Source organism: Eretmochelys imbricata, chromosome 1 (genome assembly GCF_965152235.1).
Source record: "Eretmochelys imbricata isolate rEreImb1 chromosome 1, rEreImb1.hap1, whole genome shotgun sequence".
Classification (NCBI taxonomy): domain Eukaryota; kingdom Metazoa; phylum Chordata; order Testudines; family Cheloniidae; genus Eretmochelys; species Eretmochelys imbricata.
In genome coordinates, this window is record NC_135572.1 from 220,788,987 (window position 1) to 220,802,393 (window position 13,407).

At 48.3% G+C, this 13,407-nt stretch overlaps 1 protein-coding gene across 1 annotated transcript in view; it reads left to right on the forward strand.

Annotated features, from left to right (window-relative positions):
- Nucleotides 1-12,556, forward strand: part of LOC144268890 (antigen WC1.1-like) — a 43,865-nt gene extending 31,309 nt beyond the window's left edge. Inside the window, exons 7-15 of the mRNA XM_077824191.1 lie at nt 276-590; nt 1,162-1,224; nt 1,300-1,614; nt 2,394-2,579; nt 4,854-4,949; nt 6,423-6,506; nt 10,193-10,282; nt 10,928-11,065; nt 12,283-12,556. Of these exons, the coding sequence (XP_077680317.1) occupies nt 276-590; nt 1,162-1,224; nt 1,300-1,614; nt 2,394-2,579; nt 4,854-4,949; nt 6,423-6,506; nt 10,193-10,282; nt 10,928-11,065; nt 12,283-12,431 (1,436 nt within the window). The 3' untranslated portion in view covers nt 12,432-12,556. The remainder of the gene's footprint in view (nt 1-275; nt 591-1,161; nt 1,225-1,299; nt 1,615-2,393; nt 2,580-4,853; nt 4,950-6,422; nt 6,507-10,192; nt 10,283-10,927; nt 11,066-12,282) is intronic.
- Nucleotides 12,557-13,407: the final 851 nt, after the last annotated feature.

A 13,407-nucleotide genomic window follows, 5' to 3' on the forward strand; every position in this document is an offset into this window, starting at 1 on the left:
ATCTGGCCTGCCAATGTCACAATCCTTCCCAGCCGTTATCTATTACAATCTGTATGTAGCTGCTGGTAAATGGTGGCCTTCCAGAGATGCCCACTGTATTTCTAAGGGGCCTGTAGTGTCTAAAAGCATCTCTTACTCTTGGAGTGTTTCCCTAGCCGTTGCTCCTGCAGAATGATGCACAGGATCATTAGCAATCGCTGGGATTTCACTCTTCACACCCCAGTTCATTTCAGAATCAAATGATTTAAATTCCCTTTTTCTGCATTTCCTTCTAGAGTTCACAGATCTGAGGCTGGTGAGCAACAGTGACTGTGCAGGGCGGCTGGAGGTTTTCTACACTGGGACGTGGGGCAGTGTTTGCTCCAATCAGATGTCTGGAGTCACCCCAGCAATTGTCTGCAAACAGCTGAACTGTGGGGACGGAGGGCAGATTGCAAGTGACTTTGAATATGGACCAGGTTCTGGTCCCACGTGGCTGGACCACGTTGCATGCAGTGAGCAGCACAGCTCCCTCTGGCAGTGCCCGTCAGAGCCCTGGAATCCAAGGTCATGTGATAACCGAGCTGAAGAGACCCATATTTCTTGCACTGGTAATTCTGAAACTACCTGCATGCGCGCGTGCAAACTCACATGCAAACGATGTTTAATTAATGGAAAGGTTAGGATAGAATTTTTGTTGTTGTTTACATCTCAGTGTAGGCAGATTTAAATTCTCAACACAAGATACAAACATATTTTCATGATGTTTTATAGGAATAAGCATTTTTCTGATTAACAACAAACATGGAAGTTAATCAATTAATTTTAAAAGAGACCGGTGTTGGACACTGCGATAAGGTAGTCTGAGAGCCAAGAAAAGCCTCTCCCTAGAGACCGTCATGAGACAGCTCTGTAGTTATTAATCCTTTTGGGATGAACTATCAGAGATGGACCCAGGCTGTGCAGTTTGGGTCAGAACTGGAATCCCCCACAAGTCTGGGTGCATGCCGGCCTGTGTGTCTGAGTAACAGCTGAATAGCAAATTAATTAGGTATTAAGTGACCCAGCGTTCACATTTCAGTTCACACAGTGCTGAAATTAGGGGGTTAAAATACAGATAAATTCTACTCCCACATCACACACACAGCCCATTGCATTCACCTCAGCTTTTTCTCTCCATAGGAAAAAAACCAAAACCAACTCAGACCCTGTTTGCCGAATGCCCGAACTCTCCAAGCTGCACAGGTATCTCTGCTTCTCACTGTCTCCCTCGTGGTCCCTAAGTTGTCCCAGTAACATGTGAGGTTTCTGCATTTCTAGACCAGGACAAGTTACGCATTGTGGGAGGAGAGGACAGATGCTCGGGGAGAGTGGAGGTTTGGTACCGTGGCTCGTGGGGAACAGTTTGTGATGACTCCTGGGACATGGCGGATGCTAACGTTGTGTGTCAACAACTGGGCTGTGGCTCTGCTGTATCTGCCCCGGGCGAGGCTGCATTCGGCGAGGGGACTGGTCCCATCTGGGTGGAGACGTTGAATTGCAGAGGGACAGAGTCATCTCTCTGGGACTGTCCTGCCAGGCCCTGGGGTGAGAGCAACTGTGGTCATAAGGAAGATGCTGCCGTGAATTGCTCAGGTGAGTGACAGGAGATGTTTCTGCTACATGCTGTAATATTCAGGGAAAAGGATGGTTTAGCCCACCCATCCCCTTTGGTCCCAGACCAGGCCCTCCCATCTCCTGAGTGCTGGAGCATCCTGGATGTTGAGGGGTGGAACCTTTGTGGTGTCAGACTGGCTCAGGCATCAGCCCACATAGCCCCTGCATCCATCACAGGCCCCACTGTGCTGGTTTCTTATGAGAGTCCTCATTGCTGCACAGAGCACAAGGGACTTGGGCCCTAAATCACTAACAAACAGGTCCTGTGCTGCTGTGAGGGAGTTTGTGGAGGTGACAGCTGGAGACAACCAGGGACTCTCAGAGGTGAGGATCCCCCTCAGGAACAAACACGTTACCTCTCCCTTACTACAGGTTCCAAGTTTCCTCCCTTTAATTTTGCAAGTCTGACGGAGAGGACAGATTTTCCAAATACTCCAGTTAAAGCATCCCCTTCCTCCCATCAAGGGTTAAATTTCCCTGGTGCTGGGTCACAGCAGAGGAGCTGCAAGCTGCAGCCTGAGGGAAGGAGCTCCTTTCCATGGCTTGTGACATCTGAGGGGGAATGACACCGGGGTGGGAGCTGCAGGCTGTGCTGAGCCAGAGGATTCCTGTCTGCTGGCTCCAGCTAACTGGGCAGGGCCCATGATTTAAATAGCATGCTGTGAGCTGCCCCCATGGTGCACAGACTGTGTCCCAGCCCATTACCCTGCTGTCCTGGGCCCTGCAATGAGTGACTGGGGAGCTCCCTGGGATCCCAGGACTCTCACAGGCTAATCTCTCCCTGTCACATGTTCATTTCCATCCAGCTCCCCCGCGCCGCCCTCTGACCAACAGTGGGAGAGTCACAGTGCCCGTGGTCATCTGCATTATCCTGGGGGCCCTGCTCTGCCTGGTCTTAATCATCCTGGGGGCGCAGGTGCGAAGTGCCAGGGCACAGCGCAGAGGTGGGTCCTGATTGGTGTCACTGTGTGAAATGTTTCTGCAATAGCAGGGGGGCTGCAGGGTGTCAGGGTGAGGGGCGATACCAGGCTGGGTGGGGTGGCCAAGGGTGCCGGTTAACTCCTCTCATTGAATATTTCATTAACTGTCTGGCAGTGGAACAGCCCAGCCATGAAATCTGGAGATGATCCTAGCTAGGGACCTTTACAGTTTCAGAGAAATGGCATCTGTATCCCCACCCGCCCCCACCCTCCGGTGATCCACTCCAGGAGTGCCTACTCAGGCCTCCTGCTGCCACCTGTCTCTGGGTGGGAACCCCCTGTCCCATCTCCTTGTGGCCAGGGGTTTTTAAGGCTGCACAGCCCCCTGCCTTCCACTGTGATAACACCAGCAAACCAGTCTGCCTACAGGCCAGCCCCCATGCTGTGCTTTCTTCTCAAGGGCTATGAGCAGGGCATTGCGAGCAGTTACAAGTTACCACCCAGCTCTCTCTCAGCAGATTACACCTTATTCCTAGGATAAAAGTGTGACAGAGAAAACATTAAAAACAATAAAAATTCCTCCACACTTGCTGAACATACCAGAATTCACCCATCTTCCTCATGGGCAGCCTGGTAGATCAACATCCCTCCAACGATTCCGTGTTGGGATCCCCATGGACAGAAGGTCCTGCCCATTTGCAGAATCAAAATGAAGGCCTTGAGTCTTTTTAAACTCAGCCTTTCATATCAGAAGTCCTCCATTGTCTCTTGGTCTCTGGTAACCCAGTTTGAACCAGTCTGTATAAACCACTCTGAAGGTTGTTACCTTTCTGGAGTTGTTTACAATCTCAGTGATTCACCTTAATCACCCCCCCACACCCCCCCCACACACACTCAGTGTTTTTTCTTCCTGGAGGAGCTGTGGTAACCCTCCGACATGCAGAAGAACATAAACCATTCATAGCTTTAATACAGTGGTTCCCAAAGATACTGCCTGGAGCTGCAGTATCTGCCACAGGGAGGGGATCTGAATATCATGAGGAGAGACATCATGGAAAAGGGACCGAGAGAAATTGGAAATATTGTCAAGGAAAAAAGGTGTATAAAAATAGAGCTGTGGTAAATAGTTGTGAAGAGCGTGATCCAGTAGAAAAGACAATCTTAGGAAGCAGAAGTGTGGGAAAGGAGCATTTTACTGTCTTGTATTCAAAGCTGGCACTTGTCGGGGATTTTACATCTATAACACACTTTATACAAACATTAGCTACCAGCTCCTTGGCAAGAAGATAGAGGATGGGACTGCCATCAACATACATGTAACATTCACAACTTTGCAGAAAGACAATGACTATAATCAGATCTCATGCTTCAGGGCTTCATCCAGTCTCCTGCAGGGGTCAGGAAGGAATTCTGGGAAGCCCCCATCTTTGTGTTTTGTTTTGCTTCATTTTGTTTCTTGCCCTCCTCTGAAGCATCAGGCGTTAGCTACAGAGGGATATGTGTCACTGGATGGGCTGGACCAGTCCTCTGAGATGATACAGAGAAACCTCTTTCGAAGATAGGTGGTCTTTTCCACATGTTCAGGGTCAAACCAATTGTCAGATTTGGGGTCAGGAAGAAATTTCCCCCCAGGTCAGATTGGCAAAAAGAGACCTTGGGGGATTTTCCTCTTCCTCTGAAGCATGGAGCGTGGATCACCTGCCAGGATTATCAAGGCATCTCTCAGGGAACCAGTTCCCTGCCACTGTGGGGCCCTTCGGCATCGGTGGCACCTTACTCGCTCCTGCTTTCTGACTTTGGCACACAAGAGTTTATTCTCCTGAGGACTGAAATGCTTTACTCTAAGTGCATCTTTCGGCTCAAACCTAGAGGAATCTGGGTGAAATGCAATGGCCTGTATTATACAGGAGATCAGACTAGATGTTCTAATGGTCCCGTCTGGCCTTAAACTCGATGAAAAAAAAGATGTTCTCACCATTTTGCAGAGAAAAACCTGCGTGGGGGAAGAATTATTTAAGCTGCTCCAAAGGGGAATAACCAGAAATAATGAGATGAGATTAAAAAACATTTAAGATAAATGTGAGGAAGCTTCCTGACAGAGAATTAGCCCTGGGAACCATCATCAAAGGGCTGTGATGGAAAGAAACCCTGTCACCTGGCTCATTTAAATTCCAGCACTGGGAATGTGCGGTAGGGTTCAGGCTTGCACTGAGCCCACGGGGAGGGGCTGGATGATCCCATAGTATTTCCCATCTCTGGTTTCAATGACCCTGTGCAAACCCTGCCCTTTGTTTTCAGGCTCCAGAAGACCCTTGGATCCCTTCTCTGAGGCCGTGTACGAGGAGATTGATTATAACCTGATGAGAAAAAAGCAGGAGATGTTCAGTCACTCAGGTCTGTGGGTCTCACTCTTAACAGGGAGCAGCTATCTAATGCCCCATCCATCGGAGGCCCTGACCCAGATTTAAATCACTGCAGCTTCAGCCCTGTGAGCTTGTCACTGGAGCTGGGCAAAAGTCTCCGTTATGAAATGTTTTGGTGAAAAGTGCAGATTCAGAGACACCGAAACATTTCACAAATTCCTATCAATTTCACCCAATTGTTCCAAATACACACAGAATGATTCATTTCATTTCAACACTTTCTAAAGAAAACATTTTGTTTTTTTCAATTGGATATTACTTTTCCATTAGAAATTTCCTTTAATATTATCGGAAAGAAAACAAATAAACAAAAATTAACAAATGTCCAAAAGAACACCATATGGTTTCATTCAACATTAAGCTTTTTTTTTACTTTTGCATTTCCCAAAAATTGACAAAAAAAAAATCATTTTTGGCTCAACTAAAAACAATCTTATGTTTTTCTTTTTTCCCCCAATGGTCAGAAAACCAAACCACCTGTTTTTTTTACCAAGATCTAGCTGTGGGAGCTGGGTCTGTGGTGAGACCAGCAGTTACTCATGTAGACTGAGAGAGATGGATTTCCTTCCCACCGGACACTGAGTGTCCCAATTCTAGGAACAATTAATTTCCCATCTGCCCGTCCTGCAGCCTTGGCGTGTAACCAGTGAGGGGTCAGGAAAGCGACTGTCTGGGGCAGGCTAAACTATCATTTGAAAACTTCTTTGGAGCACTGGAGCAGGGGATGTTCTTTGCCCCCCTCCCACCGCAGCCACTGGTCTGTTGTGTCAGCTCCCTCCTGCCCCTGGAGCAGAGAGACCAGCCCAGGAGAGCCTCATGAGTTTGAATCCTGGCCCTTTTATCCTTTGTGCCATTTTGTCTCAATGTCTGATGGGAACATCCTGCCCAAGGGCTCTGCTGTGGTGGAGCTCTGAGAACATGCTCAGGGCATCCCCCAGCATCACTGCCAAGATGGTTACAGTGAATGACAAAAAGAAAAGGGGTACTTGTGGCACCTTAGAGACTAACAAATTTATGAATCACAGACTCTGCTTTGGGCCTTTCTTGGTTTAATCTGGAAACACCATGGAGAGCTGATCGACTGATTTATGGGGTAGGTGGGTATTTACCCTTAAGAAGGAGGAGTCCCCTCTGTGGCTGAGGAGGCCAGGACAGTTGTGGAACTTCCCTGGACCAGCAGCCAGAGACGTGCCTTTCACTCACCACAGCATCCTTCAGGTCAGATTGTATCATCCCCTCAGTCACATTTACCACAATAACATGGAGATTTCTCTTGGGGAGTCTGTGTCAGACTCTCACTACTCGGAGTTGCTGTGAGTCACCACGTCCTGTAGAGGAAGGTATAGACTGAGACTGGAAATCCTGCTCCAGGCCCCGGATGTGTTCCCAGTCCCACAGTTGTTCTGTTCTCACTGTGATGAATTTCTGGTTCTCGTCTCTCCAGTCTCCTATTCAGATGATTCAGTGACGAAGCTGCAGTATTACACTGGGGACAGCGAGGGGGAAAATGATCCTGGATCAGAACAAGGTAATGGGGGAGGGGCAGACTCAGGCCAAGAGACCCAAAATCTGGGCAGAGAACAGAATTTCTATGACACTTTCTGCAATCGCAGCCATTTCCCCTCACACGGTTCCCATTTTACACAGTCAGGTCTCATCCCATTGAACAGGATTTCTGTCAGAATCTCAGGATGGGAACATGTGACCATCTCCTGAGCACACTGAGTGACTCCCAGTGACCTCCCCAGGTGAGGAGCTGGAGGAGACGGGTCAGTGTCTTTGGGTGGAGGCGTCAGTGCCCAGCAGGGCTAGTCTCTTCTCCCCAAGAGAGAGAGGAATCAATCATAGAATCAGAATCACAGAATATCAGGGTTGGAAGGGACCTCAGGAGGTCATCTAGTCCAACCTCCTGCTCAAAGCAGGAACAATCCTCAACTAAATCATCCCACCCAGGGCTTTGTCAAGCCTGACCTTAAAAACTTCGAAGGAAGGAGATTCCACCACCTCCCTAGCTAACGCATTCCAGTGTTTCACCACCCTCCTAGTGAAAAAGTTTTTCCTAATATCCAACCTAAACGTTCCCCACTTCAACTTGAGACCATTACTCCTTGTTCTGTCACCAGCTACCACTGAGAACAGTCTAGAGCCATCCTCTTTGGAACCCCCTTTCAGGTAGTTGAAAGCAGCTATCAAATCCCCCCTCATTCTTCTCTTCCGCAGACTAAACAAGCCCAGTTCCCTCAGCCTCTCCTCATAAGTCATGCGTTCCAGTCCCCTAATCATTTTTGTTGCCCTCCAGTGGACTCTTTCCAATTTTTCCACATCCTTCTTGTAGTGGGGGGCCCAAAACTGGACACAGTACTCCAGATGAGGCCTCAACAATGTCGAATAGAAGGGAACGATCACGTCTCTTGATCTGCTGGCAATGCCCCTACGTATACATCCCAAAATGCCATTGGCCTTCTTAGCAACAAGGGCACACTGTTAACTCATATCCAGCTTCTCGTCCACTGTAACCCCTAGGTCTTTTTCTGCAGAACTGCTGCTGAGCCATTCGGTCCCTATTCTGTAGCGGTGCATGGGATTCTTCCATCCTAAGTGCAGGACTCTGCACTTGTCCTTGTTGAACCTCATCAGATTTCTTTTGGCCCAATCCTCTAATTTGTCTAGGGCCCTATGTATCCTATCCCTACCATCCAGCGTATCTACCTCTCCTTCCAGTTTAGTGTCATCTGCAAACTTGCTGAGGGTGCAATCCACACCATCCTCCAGATCATTTATGAAGATATTGAACAAAACAGGCCCCAGGACCGACCCCTGGGGCACTCCACTTGATACGGGCTACCAACTAGACATGGAGCCATTGATCACTACCCGTTGAGCCCGACAATCTAGCCAACTTTCTATCCACCTTATAGTCCATTCATCCAGCCCATACTTCTTTAACTTGCTGGCAAGAATACTGTGGGAGACCGTGTCAAAAGCTTTGCTAAAGTCAAGGAACAACATGTCCACCGCTTTCCCCTCATCCACAGAGCCAGTCATCTCATCATAGAAGGCAATTAGATTAGTCAGACATGACTTGCCCTTTGTGAATCCATGCTGACTGTTCCTGATCACTTTCCTCTCCCCTAAGTGCTTCAGAATTGATTCCTTGAGGACCTGCTCCATTATTTTTCCAGGGACTGAGGTGAGGCTGACTGGCCTGTAGTTCCCAGGATCCTCCTTCTTCCCTTTTTTAAAGATGGGCACTACATTAGCCTTTTTCCAGTCCTCTGGGACTTCCCCCGATCGCCATGAGTTTTCAAAGATAATGGCCAACGGCTCTGCAATCACATCTGCCAACTCCTTTAGCACTCTCGGATGCAGTGCATCCGGCCCCATGGACTTGTGCTCTTCCTGCTTTTCTAAATAGTCCCGAACCACTTCTTTCTCCACAGAGGGCTGGTCACCTCCTCCCCATGCTGTGCTGCGCAGTGCAGTAGTCTGGGAGCTGACCTTGTTCGTGAAGACAGAGGCAAAAGAAGCATTGAATACATTAGCTTTTTCCACATCCTCTGTCACTAGGTTGCCTCCCTCATTCAGTTAGGGTCCCACGCTTTCCTTGACTTTCTTCTTGTTGCTAACATACCTGAAGAAACCCTTCTTGTTACTCTTAACATCTCTTGCTAGCTGCAACTCCAGGTGTGATTTGGCCTTCCTGATTTCACTCCTGCATCCCTGAGCAATATTTTTATACTCTTCCCTGGTCATTTGTCTAATCTTCCACTTCTTGTAAGCTTCTTTTTTTTGTTTAAGATCAGCAAGGATTTCACTGTTTAAGCCAAGCTGGTCGCCTGCCATATTTACTATTCTTTCTACACATCGGGATGGTTTGTCCCTGTAACCTCAATAAGGATTCTTTAAAATACAGGCAGCTCTCCTGGACTCCTTTCCCCCTCATGTTATTCTCCCAGGGGATCCTGCTCATCAGTTCCCGGAGGGAGTCAAAGTCTGCTTTTCTGAAGTCCAGGGTCCGTATTCTGCTGCTCTCCTTTCTTCCCTGTGTCAGGATCCTGAACTCGACCATCTCATGGTCACTGCCTCCCAGGTTCCCATCCACTTTAGCTTCCCCTACTAATTCTTCCCGGTTTGTGAGCGGCAGGTCAAGAAGAGCTCTGCCCCTAGTTGGTTCCTCCAGCACATGCACCAGGAAATTGTCCCCTACCCTTTCCAAAAATTTCCTGGATTGTCTGTGCACCGCTATATTGCTCTCCCAGCAGATATCAGGGTGATTGAAGTCTCCCATGAGAACCAGGGCCTGTGATCTAGTAACTTCCGTGAGTTGCCTGAAGAAAGCCTCGTCCACCTCATCCCCCTGGTCCGGAGGTCGATAGCAGATTCCCACCACGACATCACCCTTGTTGCTCACATAAGATTGTCCTATGTTATAATTACAGATGGGCTCAGCCCAACTCATTGATCCAAACCCACCAGAACTTTGTGGGAGGGGGGATTTGCAGATTCTGACCCCAGCTTCGGATCTCAGTTTTGGGGCTGGCACCTGTCGCTATAACAGGCTGAAGCAAAATCCTGGACCTGAACTTCCCAGCCTGGCCCCATCTCTAATTATAAACAGGGCGGCATTTCTACCCCAGCTGCTCTCAAGGGAGTCCATGATTTGGGCCCTGTGGGAGTTTAACCTGCGGCTGGGTGGGGGAGACACTGAGCAGATGAGCCAGTTCTGCTGAGAAGCTGGAGAGCTGCCAAGTTGAGCCCTGGGCTGCCTGAAAGGCTAGCGGAGAGCAGGAGCTCACAAAGGATCAGGCCAGTGAGCTCCCAGTGGGAGCTTTAATTCATGCAGAGGGGAGGTTTCCCCTCCCCAGTGAAACAGGAAAATTCAAACCTGTCTGCAGAGATCAGCTGGATTCACACAGGCCGGCTCTGGCCTGGCAGTGCCTGTGTTCCAACCTGTTATCTCAGCACAGGCCCAGATCCTGCTCCCACTGAAACACATAAAAGAGCTGCTGTTGGATTCTGCAGGGACAGGATTGGCCCTGAGTTATTTCTGGGGCTCCTGTTTTACTGTAGTTCTCTGACTTGTGCCCTTCTCAGCATGGGCCCCTGCGACTTCCCCTCTCATGTGCCATGACAAACAGCTCTAGTTAGAAGGGCCACTTGCACTGAAGAGACGCTGCTGGTGCCATGGGCTGAGTGTGGTGTTTGCTGTTCCAGAGGGAGTTTCCCCAGGGGGGTCTCAGTTGGATTATGATAACGTGGAGGAGCCTGCCTTGAACGACGTCCCCCAGACTCCAGATGGCCGAGGTGAGCATTTAATCCGCCTCCTGGAAGCAACGTCACCCTGACGAAAAACTAACTGTATTTCCCAGTAGGGACAATAGTGGTTTGTTAAGAAAACCAGGAAGTTCACCCACCAGTATTATCTATTGGTGTAAAGCTGGGGGCGCTGATCAGGTGCATTACAAGAGCTGTGTGGAGGCCCAGGTGTAGGGAAGCATGTGATGTCCAAAGGCATAATAAAGGCCCATAGCAAGGACTGAGGGAGCAGTTCGCTCAGGAGCTGCCCACGCTATACTTGGCTCAGGTCACTGTCCCAGCTTATGTACATCTGTGTCAGGCACGCTGTGCTGGGGGGAACATAGAGATTTTACACCCAAGGACCCATGTTCCAACCTTATTAGCTGGCTTCCCGCCCCCCCCCCCCCCACGCTTGTAATCTAGGAGCTCTAGGATCCTCTCAATTAGCTCCTGAAATATATCAAATCAATGTGATATGTGAAATCCCCCAGTCTGAGGGTTTCAGAGGAGGGCTTCTCTTAATGCCCTGAAGGTGGAAGTTAAGTGCTGAGAGATCCCCAGGGACCAGTGAGGCTGATGCATCTGCAGCAAGTAGTTTATTTCTGTCTTCACTGTGAATATTCTCTTAATTACTTCCCATCTTCACGTCAGATGCCCCTGCCCTGCCTGGAGATGTCCCAGGGGCTGTTTACGATGATGCCAGAGAAGTGTCTGTCCCTGAAGGTGACCCTGGCTTGTGGCAGAATGATGAAAAAGGCACTGGGGCAAGTGACAGGGATGCACAGACAGGTGAATGGAGAACTGTTTGCGCTTTACAGTGTCTCTGCAGAGTGGGGTAGCTGGAAATGTGGGGTACACAGCAAGGGAACAGCGCTGGCCAACCCAACGCCTGTGAGAAAAACTCTCCTTCTCTCATTTCTCCATTCCCTCAAAGAAGAGGCTTCAGTGCCTGAAATAGAGAGAGGAAAAGTAGGATCTGTGCTGGGTGGTACTTTGTGGTCAAACCAGCAGGATAGCTCGGATTCCCTCAAGCTCTAGGTTCAAATCCTTGTGTGGCTGCCCTACTCTTGATGTACTGGATTCCTACCTATTTACTGAACGTGTATCTTTTGGGCAGAATCTTATAAACCAAAGTCATGTTACTGCTGCACAAATGCTAAAGAGCCCATGACACTTCCTGTAAAAGTCGGGCTTAGCCCATTATCCTTGGCCTAAGTTTCCACTCCCCTCCCTGTTGTGCCACGAGCAGAGGAGGTGCAGTGGTGATGAAATGTGCATTGCTTAGTACTTGATGCTTATCTTCATTGTTAGGGCAGAGTGAAAGTTCTGATGTCCTTAAGTGCTCCTGGCTGGTAAGTGCTTGGGATTTTTTTCACCAATGTACAGGTAGCTATAGCTGGCACTGGGCAGTGTTAGCTGGTCTGGAAACCAAAGGTTTTAATTTCTAGACTGTGTATCGAGATGATGGATTAGAACTTGTTCTAGACGAAGCCAGAAGACTGAAGGGGGAACAATTCCTAGCCCACACCGTAAAGCAAAGGTTCTCAAACTGTGGAGCATAGAATATATTCTGGGGCAGCATGAGAAGCCAGAGCAGAGAGCAGCGGCTACTTTCCAGGTGCCCAGCTTCGAAGGCAGTGCTGCAACCAGCAGCAGCGCAGAAGTAAGGATGGCAGAGTATGGTTTTGCCACTCTTACTTCTCTGCTGCTGCTGGCGGTAGTCCTGCCTTCAGAGCTTGGCAGCCAGGGAGCTATGTACTTACATGGCTCTTTGTGATTCAATGCCTGACTCCTTTTCATACTTAGTGAGAGTTGGACATTGATTTTTTTAAAATCAGTAGATGTACTTGTGTGGTGGGGGTGGGGGGTGTCAACTACAATGGACACAAAGAAGGGGGCTGATCAAATAAGTTTGAGAACCACTGCTGTAAACGCCGCCTTGCTCTGCTGCTGCCCATCACCATAGAGTGGATCCACTGACTATGTGTCTCCTCTGGTATTTTCAGGTGGGAGTCTGCACTCACGAAGGAGTGAAGGTGTATCTGGGATGGAGAAGGAAACCCTGTTCCTGCCTCCGGGAGACACAGGTTATGATGATGTGGGACATTGTGACTCTGGGGGATCAATATCAGAACAATGTGATTGGACAAAATAACCTTGTGCTGATGTAAACGCTTCACCTCTTTCTCTTAGAAATGCTCCCTCTGTTATGATGGTCCAGAGACAATCCCTTCCAGTCTGATAGACAAAGCAGGTGTTTTTATAAGATTTGTGTGAAGTTGCAAGAAATATAAGTGTGAGAGGGAAAAGATTCATAAACTTTCTTTGTATAATTTTCTATTGTTTCAAGGGGTGGAAGTTTCCTGCTTTTTTATGCCTTTAATTTCTTCATCTTGAATTTGTTCCTTTTGCATATTAAATCCTTTCTGAAAGTCTTCCCTGTTGTGGAAGTGTTTCTTGCCAGATGAATTGTGCAGTTTCCAGGGTTCATCACAGGGAGAGGCTGAGATACAACAAACCAAGAGACAAGGGCAGGCCACCTCTGGGTATGGCCAGCTCTTTGATGGGAGGTGGGTTTACACTGAATGTTCTGTCAGGCATGTGGTAAAAGTGAGACACCAGCAAGAGAACATTCTGAGATGAGCAACATGGTTGTTCCTAAACCTAATTCAGATCTGAAACTTTCCCTGAATCCAAGGAGATAAATGGGAAATTCTCTCTGGGTAATTCACACCTGAACTGAAGGAAACAGGTAAAAAGAATTCCCCATTAGCGATAAATATAGAGGATGAATATTTCTGCAAGGACAAAAAATAAATTGTATAGAAAATAATGACAAGAGGAGGGTTAATAAGAATCTGGGTTTCCACTGAAGCAATAAGGCTAAAACAAGTAACAAGTCACTGAGTTGTTACTAGAAACCCCAGTAAAACCGATCGTTTTCACACAGTGGAATATTTATTTCCATGACAATCTACGAATATAGTTTAAAGTCAATGCTGAGCTGAGTACTGACCAGTGGAGAAGCCAGAGGTGTTCTCTGGATGAACCCTCAGTGAAATCAATACCAGAATGCCCACAGAGTACATCGCTATTTCACAGAAATATCTTTCTTTCCTTCACCACCAATC